This window comes from Sinocyclocheilus grahami, unplaced genomic scaffold (genome assembly GCF_001515645.1).
Source record: "Sinocyclocheilus grahami isolate Dianchi unplaced genomic scaffold, SAMN03320097.WGS_v1.1 scaffold528.1, whole genome shotgun sequence".
NCBI classification, from domain to species: Eukaryota; Metazoa; Chordata; class Actinopteri; order Cypriniformes; family Cyprinidae; genus Sinocyclocheilus; species Sinocyclocheilus grahami.
The window spans coordinates 67,378-90,066 of NW_015505707.1; the positions used below are offsets into that span (position 1 = coordinate 67,378).

Consider the following 22,689-nt stretch of genomic DNA (forward strand, 5'->3'; position numbering starts at 1 on the left):
AACATTTTAATTCATTTTTAAATGTTGCCACTTACGTTTTCAGAACGTTCAGAGAACATTCAAAAGTAGCGTTCCCAAAATGATCAAATGGAACATTCCCTTAATGTTTTCTTTAATGTTTGCATACCCCAGAAAAAAATGGCAAGATAACAAAAAAGTTCTAAGAACTTTTTGTGAACGTTTTTTGGAAAAGTTGTTTCTGAAAGTTAGTTCAATAATGTTTGCAAAATGATCAAATGGAACATTCCATTAATGTTTTCTGTAACATTCGCATAAGCAAGAACAAATGGGCAGCTAACAAAAGTATGTTCTAAGAACGTTTTGAGAACGTTCCCATCACATTGTGAAAACGTTGAATGTTATCTGAACGTTCAATAATGTTTGCAAAATGATCAAATGAAATGTTCCCCTAATGTTTTCTGAAACATTCGCATAACCAAGAAAAAACTGGCAGCTAACAAAAAAGTTCTAAGAATGTTTTGCTAATGTTTCCATTACGTTATGAAAGAGTTATTTCTCAATGGTCTCTGAACATTCAAAACATGCAGTTTTTTTAATGTTTTAAAAATATTCTTTTTTGGTTATGCGAACATTCCATTTTTCAAACATTAGAACAACGTTACTATTAAATGCTCTCTAACATTCTAAAACAAATAGTAGCATTTAAAAAATTTTAGTTTTAGATATAAACATTCCATGAATGATGTATAAATAATGTTTTTGTGCAAACATTTGAAGAACGTTATTAAAGACCAGAGAACTTTGAACGAACATTCTGTTTACGTTACTGGAAGAACATTTGTTCATAACGTTGAGAAAACCTTTTGAGAACCTTCCCATTCAAACCAATGGATCTGCAGCATTCTCTAGTGTGTAGACACCGTTCACGCGGGCATGACGTGTATGAACACCACTTTAGCTAAGATCTCCATGTTGAACCTCTTTGAGAACCTCGTGTGATTGTGAGGGGTTATTGTATATTGCAGGAGGAGCAGCACGGGTCTTCCTTATCCGGCTGAGAGGCGTAGTCCATCTGCCTGACTATCTCCGAGAACAGTTCGTCCACCATGGTTTTGCTCTTGGCCGACGTCTCCATGAACGGGCAGCCCCATTCTTCAGCTAGAGCTTGACCCTCGCTCGACGAAACCTCACGCTCGTTGTCCAGGTCCACCTTGTTTCCCACGAGTATCACGGGCACGCGCTCGTACCTGTGAACATACGTGACACGAGAATGAGCGAAAGCCTCAGCATTAAATGACAAGTCCAAGGTGAAATGTGGCATTTCAGCATTAACTGCAGTTGTTTCCGAACAGGTTTCCCTAATAGTTTTACTGCATCCATTGCCCTCGTCTGTAATTGGTCAGGCAAACAGACAGTCCCGCCCCCAAACTCGTGTCATTGGTTGAGTCAACAGTTGACAAAACAGAACAATGTTTTAAAAGAGTAACAATGTTTCACTCTTCAGAAAGTTAAACTACCAGAGACTCACTTAAAGTCACTGTGGACATTATAAAAATATTTTCATTTTTATAAAATATTTATTAAAGTATTTAAATTATTATTTTAATGTACATTCATTCTATATATATATATATATATATTAGTGCTGTCAAACGATTAATCGTGATTAATCTTTTGACAGCACTCATATATACATAATTTATTACACTAGTAAATATATTGTATATGCTTAAAAAACAGCATATGCTTTTTCAGTGTTTACAGTTTTTCATAAACAATCCTTCTGTTACTACTTTTACTAATTTTAATCAGACTTCACAAAAATGTGGTCAGATGATCTTCAGACCAATAATAACACCTAATGGTCAAAAGTTATAATTATAATATTAAAACTACTCATAACATTTGAACTAGAAGCACATCTACTCCTAATCTCAAAATCTACTCACAATTAATGCTATATATTTTTTATAATCATCTATATAGCTACAAAAAATATTCTATTTTAACTACAGTTGAAATTTAGCTTCAAGCAACGCTGTTACAATATAAAACCTATACTGTGAATCGCTCCTTAAGAAATAACTTACTAAATAAATTCATTAAATTAAATGTTTAAAAAAAAAAAAAAAATCGATCAATCCTTTAAACTGGAAAAGAAAATGAAAATGAAAAAAATTAATATTATTATATTAATTTTTTAGATATTTTAGATATTTTTCAACAAATTTCAAGTGGACAAAAAAAATATTTTTACATTTGAAATTGCATTAGCTGAGCCAATTTTCCAATAAAAATTACATTATGCTGATAACAAATCAGTAAAATGATATATTTTACACCATTTTCAACAGAAATAATGGTTTAATTACATACCAATATGCCAGTGATCAACAACTAATGAATAATCCGCTCAAGATGAAACAGTTCAATGTGTTTTCTTTACCAAGATTGATTGAGTTCATACGAGAGCACTTCGCTCCAGTTATTGAACCTCCATCCGACACCTGAGGTCAAAATCATTAAAGATGACGCTAATTTATTTGTCTGGTTCCCAGCAGCACTAGCTGTGTGTGAATCATTCCCTCCACAGACTCAGAGTCAGAGCTATTGATCTGTCAGACAAGTGTGTGTCCAGCGCTCATCAGAGCAGCTGAGTCATGAGAGCGGAGGAGTATCGGCTTGATATCAGCTCGAATTAAAGTAGGAGGAAGATCTTCAGCGACGGGAGAGACTGATGATGAACATCTCAGTGACTGCGAGAGGAAAACAGCACTGCTCTTTTTAATAGCTCCAGACACTTAAAGGGACAGTTCACCCAAAAATAAAAAGAGCATTCTGGTCTCATTTACTTCCCTCGTGGCTCTCAAACCTGTATGCCTTTCTTTCTTCTGTGGAGCACAAAAGAAGATATTTTGAATAATGTTTTAACCGTCTTTGTCCACACAATGAAAATCAACTTAAGACAACACAAGACATGTATGGACAAGAAATAGATATAGATCACTATATATATATATATATATATATATATATATGAAGAGTTTGGTTTCAAAACTTGATAAACGCCATTTAAAAAAAAATTTAGTTACCACCTAAATCAGTAGGCCTATTGTATCTGGTCGGTATTGAAAAGTCAATTAAAAATTTTACGCAAAACACGATCTCCGCCGTGTTATTCTGTCATGTTTTCTCCCTTTTTTGTTTACATAATATATGTGTGTGTACTGTGTATAAGTATTACGTATATATAAATACACATATATACAGTATATATTTTGAAAATATTTCCATGTATTTCCAAGTATATATTTATATTCATATAATTGATATTATAATATATAAATATTTTACATCTATAAACTTAACATATTTTTCCTAAATATATACATGCATGTGTGTGTATTTATATATACATAATAAATATACACAGTACACACACATTTTATGTAAACACAAACTTTTATTTTGGATGCGATTAATCACGATTAATCTTTTGACAGCACTCATATATACATAATTTATTACACTAGTAAATATATTGTATATGCTTAAAAAACAGCATATGCTTTTTCAGTGTTTACAGTTTTTCATAAACAATCCTTCTGTTACTACTTTTACTAATTTTAATCAGACTTCACAAAAATGTGGTCAGATGATCTTCAGACCAATAATAACACCTAATGGTCAAAAGTTATAATTATAATATTAAAACTACTCATAACATTTGAACTAGAAGCACATCTACTCCTAATCTCAAAATCTACTCACAATTAATGCTATATATTTTTTATAATCATCTATATAGCTACAAAAAATATTCTATTTTAACTACAGTTGAAATTTAGCTTCAAGCAACGCTGTTACAATATAAAACCTATACTGTGAATCGCTCCTTAAGAAATAACTTACTAAATAAATTCATTAAATTAAATGTTTAAAAAAAAAAAAAAAATCGATCAATCCTTTAAACTGGAAAAGAAAATGAAAATGAAAAAAATTAATATTATTATATTAATTTTTTAGATATTTTAGATATTTTTCAACAAATTTCAAGTGGACAAAAAAAATATTTTTACATTTGAAATTGCATTAGCTGAGCCAATTTTCCAATAAAAATTACATTATGCTGATAACAAATCAGTAAAATGATATATTTTACACCATTTTCAACAGAAATAATGGTTTAATTACATACCAATATGCCAGTGATCAACAACTAATGAATAATCCGCTCAAGATGAAACAGTTCAATGTGTTTTCTTTACCAAGATTGATTGAGTTCATACGAGAGCACTTCGCTCCAGTTATTGAACCTCCATCCGACACCTGAGGTCAAAATCATTAAAGATGACGCTAATTTATTTGTCTGGTTCCCAGCAGCACTAGCTGTGTGTGAATCATTCCCTCCACAGACTCAGAGTCAGAGCTATTGATCTGTCAGACAAGTGTGTGTCCAGCGCTCATCAGAGCAGCTGAGTCATGAGAGCGGAGGAGTATCGGCTTGATATCAGCTCGAATTAAAGTAGGAGGAAGATCTTCAGCGACGGGAGAGACTGATGATGAACATCTCAGTGACTGCGAGAGGAAAACAGCACTGCTCTTTTTAATAGCTCCAGACACTTAAAGGGACAGTTCACCCAAAAATAAAAAGAGCATTCTGGTCTCATTTACTTCCCTCGTGGCTCTCAAACCTGTATGCCTTTCTTTCTTCTGTGGAGCACAAAAGAAGATATTTTGAATAATGTTTTAACCGTCTTTGTCCACACAATGAAAATCAACTTAAGACAACACAAGACATGTATGGACAAGAAATAGATATAGATCACTATATATATATATATATATATATATATATATATATATATGAAGAGTTTGGTTTCAAAACTTGATAAACGCCATTTAAAAAAAAATTTAGTTACCACCTAAATCAGTAGGCCTATTGTATCTGGTCGGTATTGAAAAGTCAATTAAAAATTTTACGCAAAACACGATCTCCGCCGTGTTATTCTGTCATGTTTTCTCCCTTTCTTTCCAAACCGTGACAAACGCCAGTCTCCCTTCTCTGCAGAATGCGATACATCCACTTAACCAATCACAGCGCACCATTCCACGCACTGTAAACAGTAACTGACAAGCTACGCAAGATCGCGTTCATAATCACAGATGAATCGCCTTCGATTATGAACGCGATATCGCGTATCTTGTCAGTGATCCACGTCTCTGTGTATTAAATGCCGCTCCATCTGAAAGCACGTGATGGAGATTTACTATTAATCACAGAACCGGCTTTACTGATGAGTTGCGCATGACTATCACATGCGATTTATCGTGCAGCCCTTAAAAAAGGAATAATTTTGATGGCACTGATGAACCTGTGGTGGTTTCTGCGGTGGGGAAGAAACGCAAGCTATTAATAAGATTAGTATTGGCCGAGTTCAGAGGCTGTCATATGTGGATCAACTTACTGTGTTGTGTATTTTCAACAGTTTCAATGTGAAAAATAACTTTTATATTGATTCAATGGATTTATTGCATTTTGGGAACAAATTTTCAGTTTTTATAATAAATCTTTGAAAATCAAAATCTGGATTTGAGTTTTTAATGTTATTATAACCTAAAGATGCTATGTGAAAGTTTGAAACAGAAAATAGTGGTTTTCATCTCGCCACTTTCTTGGTAAAGAAAACACATTTTTACTCAAATTAATCAAAATGGATTTATAGCGTTTTGGAACCAAACTCTTCATATATACTGTATATATATATATACATATAATTTTATAGTGTATTATATATAGTATATTTATTATTTATATATACATTATTTATATTTTAATTTATTTTTAAAATTGTAAAAATATGTATATATCTTTTTTTGTTTTTGTCTGATAAGTAACACACACACACACACACACACACACACACACACACACACACATATATATATATATTTACAAAAACGTTTACAATTTATTTTAATAATAATTTAAATTTATTTTAAACAGTTTTATTATATTATATATTATTATTATTATATTACATATGTTCAAAATGTCATTTATTCCTGTGATGGAAGGCTGTATTTTCAGCATCATTCCTCCAGTCTTCAGTGTCACATGATCTTCAGAAATCAGTATAATATGCTGATCTGCTGCTCGAGAAACATTTCTGATTATTATCAATGTTGAAAACAGTTGTGCTGCACAATATTTCTGTGGAAACCGTGATACAAAATATTTTTCAGGATTCACAGATGAATAGAAAGTTCAAAAGAACAGCATTTATCTTGTAAAATTACATATTATAATTAAAAATGCAAAAAAATTTAATATAAATATATAATAAAAAATATTTACAAATATATTAAAGCATATATAATATATATTTATAAATATATATAATTAAATATTTCATAATATTAAAATATATTTAGTAAAATTACGTAATACATTTAAAAAAAAAAAATCTAAATTACCACTGTAAAAATAAATAAAAATAAATGTAAGCCCATTTAACACATTAAACACATAACATAATACAGACTGAAACCAGTCATTTTGTTTAACCAGACAGACTGGTTCTCATTCAGTTCATCTAAAGCTGCTTGGTGACATTTTCCCAAATGTCATGCCTTGCATTATCATCTTAATGTCTCACTGATTAAAATAATTGAATACAGTGGCAAGATAAGAAACACAGCAGCAGCAGTAGTTCAGTGAATGTAATTACCCTGGAGTGTAACGAAGCACAAGCCTTCATGAGCCACACCAGCTATTAGAGGGTCAGTGAAGCGTGAGCGTCTGAGTGTGTGTCACGACGCAGTGATTGTGATGTAACCGTGAGCTGCACACACACATGACACGCTGCTTTTACCAGTCCAGCATCTGACAGCAGCTCAATAGCTAATTATTCTTTCATGCTGCTGCGCGAATGCCTTCCTTATTGCCTGAAACCACACGCCACGGCACGCGCTTTACTGAGTCCCAGAGTCAAACCACACGGCTGTAGCCTAATTCACAATCCATCACATTCAATGCAATGCATCACATCTAGCAGACTACAAATTCACCCTGAGATTAATAATGCACCCTAACGACAGAAACTGCAAACGTTTATTAGGGGTGTTGTTTTAGCTGGTGTGTGTGTGGATATATATATACATACACACACACAAATATAATTACATATATATAATTTTCTTTATTTTTCAATTAATTTTAACTTTAATAATTTGAAAATAATTATATTTGATGGAAAATAATGGAAACCGCAAAAGAATTAAAAAATATTTAAAATAAGTTAAAATTATAATATTTATATATCAAATAAAAATTGGAACATCAATGTTGAAAACAGTTGTGCTGCACAATATTTCTGTGGAAACCGTGATACAAAATATTTTTCAGGATTCACAGATGAATAGAAAGTTCAAAAGAACAGCATTTATCTTGTAAAATTACATATTATAATTAAAAATGCAAAAAAATTAAATATAAATATATAATAAAAAATATTTACAAATATATTAAAGCATATATAATATATATTTATAAATATATATAATTAAATATTTCATAATATTAAAATATATTTAGTAAAATTACGTAATACATTTAAAAAAAAAAAATCTAAATTACCACTGTAAAAATAAATAAAAATAAATGTAAGCCCATTTAACACATTAAACACATAACATAATACAGACTGAAACCAGTCATTTTGTTTAACCAGACAGACTGGTTCTCATTCAGTTCATCTAAAGCTGCTTGGTGACATTTTCCCAAATGTCATGCCTTGCATTATCATCTTAATGTCTCACTGATTAAAATAATTGAATACAGTGGCAAGATAAGAAACACAGCAGCAGCAGTAGTTCAGTGAATGTAATTACCCTGGAGTGTAACGAAGCACAAGCCTTCATGAGCCACACCAGCTATTAGAGGGTCAGTGAAGCGTGAGCGTCTGAGTGTGTGTCACGACGCAGTGATTGTGATGTAACCGTGAGCTGCACACACACATGACACGCTGCTTTTACCAGTCCAGCATCTGACAGCAGCTCAATAGCTAATTATTCTTTCATGCTGCTGCGCGAATGCCTTCCTTATTGCCTGAAACCACACGCCACGGCACGCGCTTTACTGAGTCCCAGAGTCAAACCACACGGCTGTAGCCTAATTCACAATCCATCACATTCAATGCAATGCATCACATCTAGCAGACTACAAATTCACCCTGAGATTAATAATGCACCCTAACGACAGAAACTGCAAACGTTTATTAGGGGTGTTGTTTTAGCTGGTGTGTGTGTGGATATATATATACATACACACACACAAATATAATTACATATATATAATTTTCTTTATTTTTCAATTAATTTTAACTTTAATAATTTGAAAATAATTATATTTGATGGAAAATAATGGAAACCGCAAAAGAATTAAAAAATATTTAAAATAAGTTAAAATTATAATATTTATATATCAAATAAAAATTGGAACATAACTATTTGAATAAATATTAATTATAATAATTTAATAATATGATAATAATCACATATTATAAAAAACTAATGAAGGAAACTGCAAAAAAATAAGAATAAAAAATAATCTAAAATTAATTACATTTATAATATTATAATTGTAATTAATTTTAATCACAGACATATTATTTTTAATTACAATTATTTAATATTATGAAAATAATTATACTGTATATGATCAAAAATAATGATAGAAACGGGAAAAGAATTAAGAATCTAAAATTTATTTAATTTATAATATTATAATTGTAGCTAACTTTAATCACACACACACAATTTTAATTTCAATTATTCAGTAATATAAAAATAATTATATATAATAGAAACTGCAAAAGAATTAAAAATTTATTATAATTTATATAATATATAATGCATATATAATTGTAATTATTTGAAAATAATTATGTTTGATAGAAAATAATGATGGAAACTGCAAAAGAAATGAAGAATTCAAAATTAATTAATGCTATAATATTGTACATATATATAATTTGAACGTATTATCTGAAAATAATGACAGGATAATCATAGAAACAAAAGAATGAAGGTTATTGAGCGGGACTGTTGGAGAATTGGCTGCGGGTGAAAAGCACTGAAAAGCTCTGTGGCTTCACTGTCCGTCTGTCAGAAAGTGACGGCCTCTCCGGTGCTGTTTCCCAGTAACCCTGCGACCCCCGGCGCTTTCCAACTCAAAAACAGATGTGAAGTCTCCAGAGACCCTGCTGGAAGCAGTGCATGCTGGGATGCTTCTGGCAGTAAATGCTGGCAGGGCCACACGCTGATTCAGAGCGAGACAAAGGAACCTAGCTGTTAATGAAAACAAAAAGGGGAATGTTTTTTCCAAAGTTTCCCAAAATAAAAAAAGTCTGTGAGAAATTAAAAGCAGAGTTGGCTGAATAAAGTCCAAAAAACACTGAACAAATCACAGCCTTCAGAAACTAAACTAGAAGAGTAAAGCGGACTAGAAAGGATCAGAATAACACTAAATATTAAGAATAAAGTATACGCAAAAATTTAATTATGTGTAATGCTTTGTTTATCGTAAAGCACTTTGAGCTGCATGCCTTAGTGTATGAAAATAATAAATAACAATTACAATGATTTAATATTCAAATATTAATACTAATAATATTAGAAAAATGTAAACTAAATGAGAAAAAGGTGAACTAAACAGTGCTATAGAAATAATAATAGTGATATTTCTTTTTATTTAATATTTAATAAATTATTTAATAATAATTTATCATCATATTTAAAAATTAATTATTTAATAATAATTATTAGGAAAAATAGAAAAAAGTAGAAACTAAATGAAAAAAAGGAAACTAAAGGGAGTTACAGAAATAATAATAGTTAATATTTTATTTAATACTTAATAATAATAATAATATTATTATTATTAGAAAAAACAGGCAAAATGGAAACTAAAAGGCACTACAGAAATAATAATAATAATAATATTTATATTATTACACTTAATATTTAACAACGATACTATTATTAAGAAAACAAAAAAAATGCTACAGAAATAATAATTATATTTAATTGTATTCAATATTTAATATTAAACTAAAAAGTGCTATAGAAATAATAAAATTATTATTTTGCCTAATATATAATAATATTACTTATTAGGATTTTTTTTATATTAATGAATAGATCTAATTCTTTGTCATGCATGCATTGTTCAAAATCACCTATAGACTTGCACATTATAATAAAACATAATAAAACACTCAGCTGTGATGTGAATCGGTTGGGTAAATGATTCATTCAATGATTCTCACTGCTCTAATAATGTAAGCTAGAGAAAGGGTCGCTGAACAAATCTTTTTAGTGAACTGAATTAAAAGATTCAAGTCACTGTAATGAATCAAAATCACCACCACAACATTATCTTCACAGTCATACAGGTTCAGAATGACACGAGAGGGAACAAATGAGGACAGAATTGTGCTTTTGTGGATAAACTATCACTATAAATACACCTTACAAAAGCAAAAGGCCAATATAAAGGTAGTTATGTGAAAAACAATATAAAGTCTCTGAGCTGACATGAAAATACAAGCGTTAGAGCAAGTAAAAGGTCACAACTTGTGCATGTAAAGGGTAGAAAAGTATCAAACTAAACCAATTTTAAAGTCATACAACATCCATAATCAGCCTGAGTGAACAGAGTCAGAGGAAATCTCCTGTTCAGAGTCAAACACAAATGAAGACAGATGACCTGATGTTCATACGCTGCAGCTTCGCTCGCGGTCACAGCGGTGCAGCGGAGCGAACAGCAAATTGGACCAAGTTAAAAAGCAATCATCATCTTCAGCAGCCCTCCAAACACACACACACACACACACACACACACACACACACACACACACACACTCACACACACACTCACTCTCTCTCACACACACACACACACACACACACACACACACACACACACACAGAGAGTCTGGTTGGCTATCCTTGTGGGGACTCTCCATAGGCGTAATGGTTTTTTTACTGTACAGACCGTATATTCTATTGCCCTACACCAACCCTACCCCTAAACCTACCCCTCACAGGAGACTTTGTGCTATTTCAGATTTTCAATACACTCCATTCTGTGTGATTTATAAGCGTTTTGAAAAGTGGGGACATGGGGTAATGTCCTGAAAAGTCACCTTCTCCTTGTAATACCTGTCATACCTTTGTCATTATACAAATGTATGTCCTCATTTGTCACAAAAACGCGCACACTCTCACTCTCACTCTCTCTCTCACACACACACACACACACACACACACACACACACTCCATGTGTCTCAGAGCTATGAGAATGTTTCGACACTAATCTAAGATCCGTTTCTTCAGTCTCGACTGTATCAGCAGGAAAGGGATTTGAGATGAGTGTGAAAAGTCACTATCTGGCAACACAAACAGCAGGTTTCTCATGATAAACCCTCAGGAACACAATCTCATATTCCATGAAGAAACGTCCCTGCGGCCCGCTTCAAGACAACATCTACTTCCCAAAACCGCCATTAGACACCGTATGTACTGCAGTAAATGATCCTATATTCAATTAGTTATGAAAGTGAATTGTAATGACTACAGCAATCCACAGGTCTTAACAACATATTATATATATGTATATATTATATATATGTATATATACAGCAATTAAAATAAGTATTACACACGTCACCATTGTTCTCAGTAAATATATTTCTAAAGGTGCTGTTGACATGCAATTTTCACCAGATGTCGGTAACAATCCATTTATACCATACATACAAAGAAAACAATACAAATAAAAAAATTTAAGGGGGTCTGAATACTTTCCGTACCCACTGTATATATATATATGCATTAAATTGATCAAAAGTGACAGTAAAGAATGTTACAATGTTACAAAAGATTTCTATTTCAAATAAATGCTGTTTTTTAAACGTTTTTAAACTCATCAAAGAATCCTGGAAAATAAAATGTATCAGTTTCAACAAAAATATTGGGCAGCACAACTGTTTTCAACATTGATAATAATCAGAAATGTGTCTTGAGCAGCAAATCAGCATATTAGAATGATTTCTGAAGATCATGTGACACTGAAGACTGGAGTGAGATTCATCAAGATTAATCTGAATTACAAAAAAAAAATTAAAATGTATGATTTGCACTCAAACCGTGACAGCACAAAAACATGCTTCATTTATGAACTATCATTATTATCTGCTTTAGAGGCATTCAGTTAGGTCTGCATGAACTCTGAACGCCCGTCTTTCACATTCACACATCTCCTTTCAAATTAATGCTTTTAGATAGCAATTAGCATAATTTAACACATTTTACAATATGTAAATGCTGTTCACAGAATTACACAATCAAACTAAGTGAAACTGCACAGATTGTGTGTGGGCCGCGCTATATGAATTTTAAACACCTACTGTAGCTAAACTGAATATGACGACGTGTGTTTTGAAACTAAATTGATTAAAGCGTGTTTAGCATTAGATATAAAGCAGGATCCGCCACATTTCCTCTTCCCAGGCTCTCGCTGCCAGAAGTCCAGCGTGTCTTTGGGTTAGTGTGCACTAATGCAGTTGTGATGTTTCTTTGGCTTCCACCGGCACACGATCTCATTTATATTTTGGTGAGTGTGCGTTACTGTAGTTATCATCCGCTGGCTCAGCATGTATCTGCCTCCTCCTGCAGATCAACAACCTGTGCCAGAGGTTTAGAGGGGTTTTGCAGGTTCTGGCATGAAGCGGTGCCAATTCAATTCATAGAGAGAGAGAGATACAGCTGCACAATATATAACGTGTCCATCCTGAGTGTGTTTAGTGGTGGGAATTTCTACAGGAATTACCTTGGATTTTATCAATTCATTTAATGCGTTTTAATTAAGTGATTTTGTGATTAAGTGATACAGAGCTGTGCAAGTTTTGTGTCTCATAACTATCAGCACATTACGTCACATACACTAAAATAATTTAAACTCCAATCATTATTAATGTGTTTATTTGGTATCTTGAAGCTGGAAGCTTGTCTTTTGTCACAGGATTAAAAATAAATAAATGACTTTTCAGGAATTTTTATCTCACAATCTTGACATTTCAAGTCAGAATTTCAAAATACTGTATAAACTCAATTGTGAGAAAAAGTCTGAATTGCGAGATATAAACTCAGAATTGTGATTAAAAACTCAGAATTACGATAAAAAAAGTCTGAATTGCGAGATATAAACTCAGAATTAAGAGAAAAATAATTGCAAGAAAAGCTAGGAAATTAAGAGAGATAAAAGTTAGAATTGTTAGAGTTGATATAAACTCCAAATTATGGGGAAAGTCATAATTGTGAGATATAAACTCAGAATTGCGAGGAAAAACTAAGAGTTAAGAGAAAAAGTCAGAATTGTGAGATATAAACACAAAGTTAAAAGAAAAACTCAGAATTGCGAGAAAAACTCAGAATTACGAGAAAAAAGTCTGAATTGTGAGATATAAACTCAGAATTGCAAGATATAAACTCAGAGTTATGAGAAAAAGTCAGAATTGTGAGATATAAACTCAGAATTATGTGAAAAACTCAGAATTACGAGAAAAAAGTCTGAATTGCGAGATATAAACTCAGAATTGCAAGATATAAACTCAGAGTTATGAGAAAACGTCAGAATTGTGAGATATAAACTCAGAATTATGTGAAAAACTCAGAATGTTAAAATGACAAATAAATGCATACTCTGAAAGCACTCCACAAGACATGTCTGATTATATTACTGGATGCTCGAAATTGAACAGGAGAATGCACATTTTAAACAGCTTATTGTACAGCTAAGTTAATCGCCATTCTAATCTAATGCGCTGCTGCACTGCAATGCACACACATAGGCTACAGACAGTAGCTCCTACATCACACACACATCGCACGCGCACAGAATCATTCAGCTCGGAAATGTATTGTCAACACTGTTCTGTGATTTCGCAATTAAAATAGCTTAGAAACTGAAAAGTTCAAGCATATATTTCTTAATAACTAAATTCCACAGCTTCACTACTAGTAGAAAGACACTGCCAGGTAGAATTATTGCACACACGTAATCGCTCTCACTAATAATGCATTCATATGAATGTAATCTTTACTGTGCTACTTTATCTGTATCTGATTTAGAACGAGCAGAAATCTGTGAGAAATAAAACGACCCAAAGACAAAAGAACTGATAAAAATGAGCTGCACATTTACCATCTTAAAATTCTAAAAGTTTTCACCCCCAGGCTCTTAATGCATCGTGTTTCCTTCTGGAGCATCAGTGAGTGTGCTACTCTGTACTAGCATTTATTATTAGTAAAGCTGGATACTAGCCTATCTAGCAGCTGGACAAAAATACTAACTGTTGAATAGTTACCAATAAACTTCTAGCAATTAAAATATTCACTGGTCTTAAGTGAATAGTTGATATCTAAACCATATTGCAACTTTTTATCTCACAATTCTGACTCTTTTTTTGCAAATTGCAAGATAAAAATCAGAATTTCGAGAAAAAAGTCTGAATTGTGAGATATAAACTCAGAATTGCAAGATATAAACTCAGAGTTATGAGAAAAAATCAGAAAGTTAAAAGAAAAACTCAGAATTGCGAGAAAAACTCAGAATTACGAGAAAAAAGTCTGAATTGTGAGATATAAACTCAGAATTGCAAGATATAAACTCAGAGTTATGAGAAAACGTCAGAATTGTGAGATATAAACTCAGAATTATGTGAAAAACTCAGAATTACGAGAAAAAAGTCTGAATTGCGAGATATAAACTCAGAGTTATGAGAAAAAGTCTGAATTGCGAGATATAAACTCAAAGTTAAGAGAAAAAGACAGAATTTCAAGACATAAACTCAGAATTGAGAATAAAATTAAGAATGGCGAGTTTATATCTGACATTTCTCAGTTTATATCTCAGAATTCTGTTTATAACATGCAATTCTAAAAAAAAAAATCTGAATTGTGAGATAATAAGTCACATTTACCTTTTTTACTTTCTTTTTATATTTTGGCGGAAACAAGCTTCCATAAATTTGGTACATAAAAATAAGAGGGATAAATGCACAGTTGCCATAATATCTAAATAAACCCAACATGTGTGTGCAAAAACAACTAAACGTGGACCTGCTTCATGCTATATAAACTATTTAGCACCAAATCAGTCCAAGGGCACGTTACAAAAGCCTTTAAGGCTGTTCTGCATGAAAAACTGTCAAATTACTGCATGTGGATATGACAAAAACTCTATATGACATTTTGTCATGAATGCCATTGCATTGATGTGTTATGACTTGATTACCGTGGTAAAGTGGCTGATTGAACAGGTAATCAGGTAAACCTCTTCACCAGCTCTACTGTTCGGAATCACAGCATCATCATCTTTACTGCACTGGTCACGAAAAACCAGCGAAAGCCAGAAGACAATAAGAGAAAAGTGCATAAATAACAGCTTTTAATAGCTAAAAGCTTTTCTGATTCAAAGTTTTGACATGATAATTCAGGCCTTTCAGGTTTGGACGCTGCAGTGATCAGTCTTTTGTCTATATGCTCTACCTCACCGTCTGGTTTTAATTGTTCTGTTGCAGTGTGTTCAAACCTCTTTTAAGAGTTGATCTGGAAGAGCACAAACAATACAGCATCTGTTTCTAGGCCTTAGGTTAAGTTATGGAAAGATTAGAATAGACATTGGACTTATTATTAACCGCACACTAAAGACACAGCATTATATGATTTCACACACACTCAAGTCTTTCCATCTGCTTACAACCCTGCAAAGTTGAGCTCACACACAGAACACTAACCACCTGCTTGTCAGATTGAGCAGTACCATGCTAAAATTATGGTAATGCCATGGTTCTTTAATAGTAGTTACTGTAGTACTGTATGTACAACGATATCAAATGATTACCGTATTCATATAACACTTACTAATAAAGTACTGTGGCAGTACCATAGTACAACAATAATATCAGATGCTGGTACATGTCCAAAAACAAATCATTTTCCTTAAGTTTTCTTTCACCTTGAATTTATAAAAGTACTGCGGTAGTCCCACAGTAAAATTATGGTATCAGGTGTTAATACCATGGTACACAACCAAAACATGGTAATATCATTGATTTAAGTTAAGTTCATTATTTTTATTTTGCCTCGAATTTACTAAAAGTGCAGTGGCAGTACCATGGTAAAATGATGGTATCAGAAGCGAAAACCATGGCACTTTAATATTTACCACGGTACATGTCCACAAACATGGTAATGCCATCCTTTTTTGCATGTTTGTTTTTCACCTTGAATTTACAAAAATATTGTATGGCATTACCATGGAAAAATGATTGTATGAGACACTAATACCATTGCATTTTAACATTTCGCATGATACACGACCAAAACATGGTAATATCATTGTTTTCTATAAGTTTATTGTTTTTTGCCTTGAATTTGCCACAAAAAAAAAAAAGTAATTTGGCAGTACCATGGTAAAAGTATGGTACCATAAGGAAGAATACTATGTGTTGATCATGGAGTCAGATGGCTTCATTACTATCTGGTACTGTGGCAGTACTACGGTAAAATGATGGTATCAGATGTTAACACCAAGGTACTTCAATATTTTCCATGGTTCATGTCCAATACCACCATTTTCTATATGTTTATTATTTTCTATTACTACTACTATTAGATTTTCAAATAGTTGTATCTCAGCCAAGTATTGTCCTATCATAACAGATTTCCCTTATGACTGGTTTTGTGGTCCATGGTCACATTTAACTTTTGTTTCACATAAAAAAAAATTACAAAGTCCTTAAGGGAGGCGTTTCCACCCACTCTACCCTAACCATGGTACATGTCCAAAAAATTGTTACATTTCTGTAAGTTTAATGGGTTTCGCCTAAGTGACAAAACACTATGGTAATAATAGCATTGTAAAATGATGGTATGCCATGGTTCAACCTGCTCAAATGATTGCATCAGATGGTATTACCATGTTAGCCTCAAAGAATACCACATGCTATTTGCGTCTTACCTCTTCACCCTGATGATCTGGTCTCTCATGGGCTTTATATCTTGGAAGCTCTGCTGGTTGACCAGGCTGTAGACCAGAATGAAGCCCTGGCCGTTCTTGATGTAGAGATCCCGCATGGACGCGAACTGCTCCGTCCCCGCCGTGTCCAGGATCTCCAGCACCGACGGCGACGAATCCACCTCGATCTCCTTGCGGTAGAAGTCTTCGATGGTCGGGTCGTACTTCTCGATGAAGGTCCCGGTCACGAACTGGACCGTGAGAGCGGATTTGCCGACCCCTCCGCTGCCCAACACCACCACCTTGTACTCGCGCATTGCGCACGGATGAGAACCGACGTGACGCGCGTAATGGAGCCAGCTAACAGTGTCCAAACCGATCAGATGCGACGGGAAACTTGGCTTGAATATCGCAGAATTCGAGCAGACGCGGAGCCATGGCTGGCTGTATTGCAACACTCACCATAGAGACAAATAACAGAGGCGCACAAAGAGCCAATGCGCGGACTTCATGGCATCTCTAGCCCCCTCGAATAGCCAGAACCTAACAGCTGCTTGGAGAAATGATCTTTTAACATGCATTTGCGTGCATTTTAGGTTATAAAAGCGCGTCGCGCCCCGTCAGGGCGAGCATGTAAGGCATCACGCGTCCCCTCCGAGCGTCATTTGGAGATCCTTAAGGACGCTGCTGCATTCCAGAATAGCTATTCTTCTGTATCTTACAGCATCCTCAACCGCCATACTCTCGGGTGGAGACCTTCTGAAGCCAGAGCACATCGTCTCGGCTCGAGGATAGGAGTTTTGTTGCGGGATTGATGCGCTGGGCGATCAATGGGCGCGGAGGAGCGCCGTAAACCACGCCTGCTTGTCTTAATAAGGCAATGGTGAATGTGGTGGGCGGGACTTCCGCTCTTAACTGCGACGCGAATGGTTACAGCGCCAGCTGTGCGACCAATGAGGGACGGCGGCAGGGAGCGTGTCGATAAATGATGCTGGGGATGCTGTTCCTATGGCAACAGCGCGTCGCCTGCATCAGCACCTGAAATAGACCGCACAGGGATGCGGCCATTGTGTGCGCTGATGGAGGCTGGAGGTCTGCAGTGGTTCTTAAGTATTTGAACGCTTGAATGTCACTCATTCGATCAGCTGATGCTCTCTTGCATGTTCCACTTTGACAAAGTCATTTAGTCACATAGTCTTTGTTCAACACTGCATCCAGTATTCTACTTTTTCAAACTGATCAATGTTTTGCTTGAATAGTGTGCTTTCTTAACATGGATAAGTTGCATTTATTTATTTTTTAAGATGTTGTTATCCAATACAATGACATTCATACATTTTTATGTAATCTACAGGGTTGTGCAGTTCTTACCTCTTAATAAATTATACATGTCCACATGTCAGGCCTACAGCTTTCATTAGAAAGCAACAGCAGACATGAAGCTGGCTTGAGTTACATCAGCGGTAAATCATATATATAATGCATCAGCAGTTCACGGAGTATAAATCTAAATATAAAGAGTTTTGTACAAAGAACAATAAATTGTCCTAATAAATCAAAATGATGTTACAACAAAGTGCATTGATTTAGGGACTAGTTCAGCCAAAAATGAAGAATCAAGTCATTATTTTGTTCACCATAATGTCTTTCCAAAATTGTGTTTTGTTCTTCCATGCAACACAAATCAGAAATGGCTGGTTGTTGTTTTGCATGCAATTAACATCTACTCAGGCTTGTTTTAAGCTTCAAAAAGGACCATATGTAACATAAAAATATGTAAACAATATCATACAATTAATATACATTTTTGCATTGACTATTCATTTTAATTGTAAGACTTAATAACATATAGCTTGTCTAAATGCAGTATCACAACTGTACAGAACAGTACACTTGCACAACTAATACAAGAGCACTCAGTTTTAAATTATTCAAATAATACCATGGTATTCATGTCACAGTAATGTTCTACCAAGATGGTATCAGATGATAATGGTATAGTATTGAATGATAATCATATACCATAGTATCACAATTACATACAGCATTTTATCAGTAAAAACCAATTGGAAGTTGTCTGGAGAGCACTAATGTAATTTTTTAAACGCATTTTCACTTTGTTGAAAACACAAAAATAAATAAATTAATAAAATAAATGCTAACTGATATTAAATCTAAAACTATTTCAGCTAAATCTCTCTCTCGCTCTATATATATATATATATATAAATATAAAACCACTAAAATGACGTCAACAATGAAATAATGAACAAAAAGTAAAATTAAACTAAATTACTAAAAGTTTAACTTAAATATAAATGAAAAAAAGAGTTTAAATTAACAGTGCAAAAAGAGGATGCAAACTTGGCTATTCCAAAGAAAATAAATAATAATAATACTATTTTAAATATATATATATATATATATATACACACCATGGTAGAATCCCAAAGCCAATGTATTACCACGGTACTCGTAGTTTCACACATGCTCATGCAAATGAAACACAATCAAGCATTAAAAAACACACATGTCCTTTTTTTCTTTCTTTATTCATTTTATCTCAATAGATTTTACACAATTTTTCTGGAACCAAAAACATTTGACTATATGACATAAAATAGCACATAATATATATGCACAAATAAAACATTTAAAATGGTTACATGAAAACTAATATTATCCAAAGAGGGCTTGGTTTATAATTTTCTTCTCGTATTATCTCTGTGAATGTGTGTGTGTTTGTGGATGGGCTACTGCATTACTGATGGAAGTCAAGCAGCACAGCGTAAATACCCACAATCCCTTGAGAACGGCGTCTCGTCGCAAACAGGAAAGGGCATTGAAAAGCATCAACACCGTCAAGCCTTTTGGCCTCTCAGTGACAATGCTTAGAAATAATATTAATCATAAAAAACTCTTACATTAGTTATAGGTATAGTATATATTCATATATAAATGGAGGTGAGAAGTAAGTTCAGTAGACCTGTTGACACCCTAGTACATATTAATAGCTCTGAAACACAAAAGCTTAAACAATAGACTAAAGGTAAGGCAAAGTGTTTGGATACGCTGTGTCTGCTCAGTATATCAACTGATTCCAAAGTGCTTTTTCACAATCAGTCAACAATTGTTTTGTCCCACATCTCTGTACATTTCGTCTGGGGTGTAAGAAATCCCAAATTAAGGACAACCGTTACTTTCATCACGTGTGCAGGTTTTTAAAAAATTTTTTATAGTGTAGATAGAAACATTCAATATATTTCTTTTTTTTATTTTCTCAGGTTAAATTGAAAATAACTTCTTAATTTGACATAAAATACCATGCAAGATGCTTACTGAATATTAAGTTCTCTGGTTTAACTAAAGCAATAAAACAACCGTCATTGATTCGTGTTGCCATACCATATTCATTGTGCATCGGTTTTTTAAATGAACATCCTACGGTTACATGAAATCAAAGTGCAATCGTTAATTCGTTTAAGTTGTTGAACAAACCAGGACAACTTTCATAAATAATATAAAAAACGATCTTCACGAGTACTTGAGATCCTTTGTCAATCTAAAACGGGGAAGGGGCGCGGGTTAACCCAACACTAGAGTCGTTTCTTAAGTTACGTCACACTATTGTATCTGTGAGTATTTACTACTATCTTAAAATGTTACACCAATAAAGAGGCCGTTAAATGCTACCGAAAAATCTCCTGGTAATATAATCTCGACATAAAATAGGAAATGTTCCAATATCTGCTTTACAATCTAACGTTTTACAGTGCTCTAGGAAAAAAGAAAATAAACGAAATAAACAAACGAAAGAAAAAAAAATCAACTTAACAATTACATCATTTACAAAAATACCAAAATTTAGTATTCGCAACTGTTTAGGTTGCCACAGCAACAACTTAATATTATTATTATTATTATGAAATAACTATCATACTACAGTTTTTTATTTTTTTTTCCTTTTTTTCCATTTGAGTTTTTTTTGTTGTTGTTGGTAAAACATTACCTATACAATAAACATTTTTACATAACACAAGCAATTCTATAGCCTTGCTTACGCTACGACGCGGCGTCCCGAACGAGAGATTTAGAAGCGGCTCCTGATTGGCCGAGGACCGCTGCGCGTAGCTAAGCCCGGCTTAATAAATTACATTCATTTTTAAAATAGGTTACACCATTGTTCTGTGTTCTAGTATTTAACAAAACAAAATAAAGAATGAACAGAATGACAATAAAATATATTTAAATCACTTTCCACGTCAAAAATTACATTAAAACTGTAACTTTTGCGACAACAGCGGAAAAAAATGACATGAATTTAAAAACTAAAATGCTAAGACCAGTGCCATATTCCTGCGAAACCAAACGTCTCTTCGTGGATTGTCTGTGTTAATCGAGCACCATGAAAATACATGATGGTTCTGATTGGATCGGTAACACACTCGCGCAGGCATGCAGATACACACGCTTCACCCAAAACAAACCAGGGAGGAAAAGAAGGCCGTGTGCGCAATTCCAGGTAAAACACCATCCAAATAAAAACTAAACAATGCTGTTAGATGATTTGTTATAGTAAAAAATGACATATGTGTTTGTTAAAAGAGCAGTTCACCCCCAAAAAATGAAAGTTTGCTGCAAATGTCCTCAGCCTCAGGCCATCTAAGATGTAGAGGGGTTTGTTTCTTCATGGGAAAAGGTTTGGAGAAATGTAGCATTGCATCAGTGTCTCAGCAATGGATGCTCTGCAGTGAATGGGTGCCGTCAGAACGAGAGCTGATAAAAACATCAGAATAATCCACACCACTCCAGTCCATCAGTTAACATCTTAAGACAAAAGCTGCGTGTTTTTGAGAAACAAATCCATTATTAAGACATTTTTAACATCAAACCATTGCTTTTGGTTAAAATATGAGTCCATAGTCCATAATAACACTAACTCCAGTTAAAAAGTCCATCTCCTGTCATCTCTCACATCAAAATCCACCACATATTTGTTTAGTGCTGTTTTGGCTTAATCTGTTCATATTTCTCTCCTGATTCAGACTAGACCACTTTTTTACTGAAGGAAGCGTTATTATGGATTATGGACAGTTTGAAGTAAAAAATGATCGATTAATGATCAATTTGTTTCTTACAAACATGCAGCTTTTGACTTCTCAAGATGTTAACTGATGGACTGGAGTGACTTGTGGATTACTGATGTTTTTATCAGCTCTCGTTCTGACGGCACCCATTCACTGCAGAGCATCCATTGCTGAGACACTGATGCAATGCTACATTTCTCCAAACCTTTTCCCATGAAGAAACAAACCCCTCTACATCTTAGATGGCCTGAGGCTGAGGACATTTGCAGCAAACTTTCATTTTTTGGGGGTGAACTGCTCTTTTAACAAACACATATGTCATTTTTTACGTTTTTAACATCAAACCATTGCTTTTGGTTAAAATATGAGTCCATAGTCCATAATAACACTAACTCCAGTTAAAAAGTCCATCTCCTGTCATCTTTCACATCAAAATCAACCACATATTTGTTTAGTGCTGTTTTGTCTTAATCTGTTCATATTTCTCTCCTGATTCAGACTAGACCACTTTTTTACTGAAGGAAGCGTTATTATGGATTATGGACAGTTTGAAG

General features: G+C 33.6%; 1 protein-coding gene across 1 annotated transcript; it reads right to left on the reverse strand.

The window, feature by feature from the left end:
- Positions 1-791: 791 nt before the first annotated feature.
- LOC107555252 (ras-related protein Rap-2a) lies at positions 792-17,850 on the reverse strand. The gene is made up of 2 exons (XM_016237990.1): positions 17,052-17,850; positions 792-1,208 (listed from the first exon to the last, which is right to left on the reverse strand). Exons 1-2 carry the CDS (start codon positions 17,363-17,365, stop codon positions 971-973), a joined length of 552 nt encoding a protein of 183 aa, XP_016093476.1. The 5' UTR covers positions 17,366-17,850; the 3' UTR covers positions 792-970.
- Positions 17,851-22,689: the final 4,839 nt, after the last annotated feature.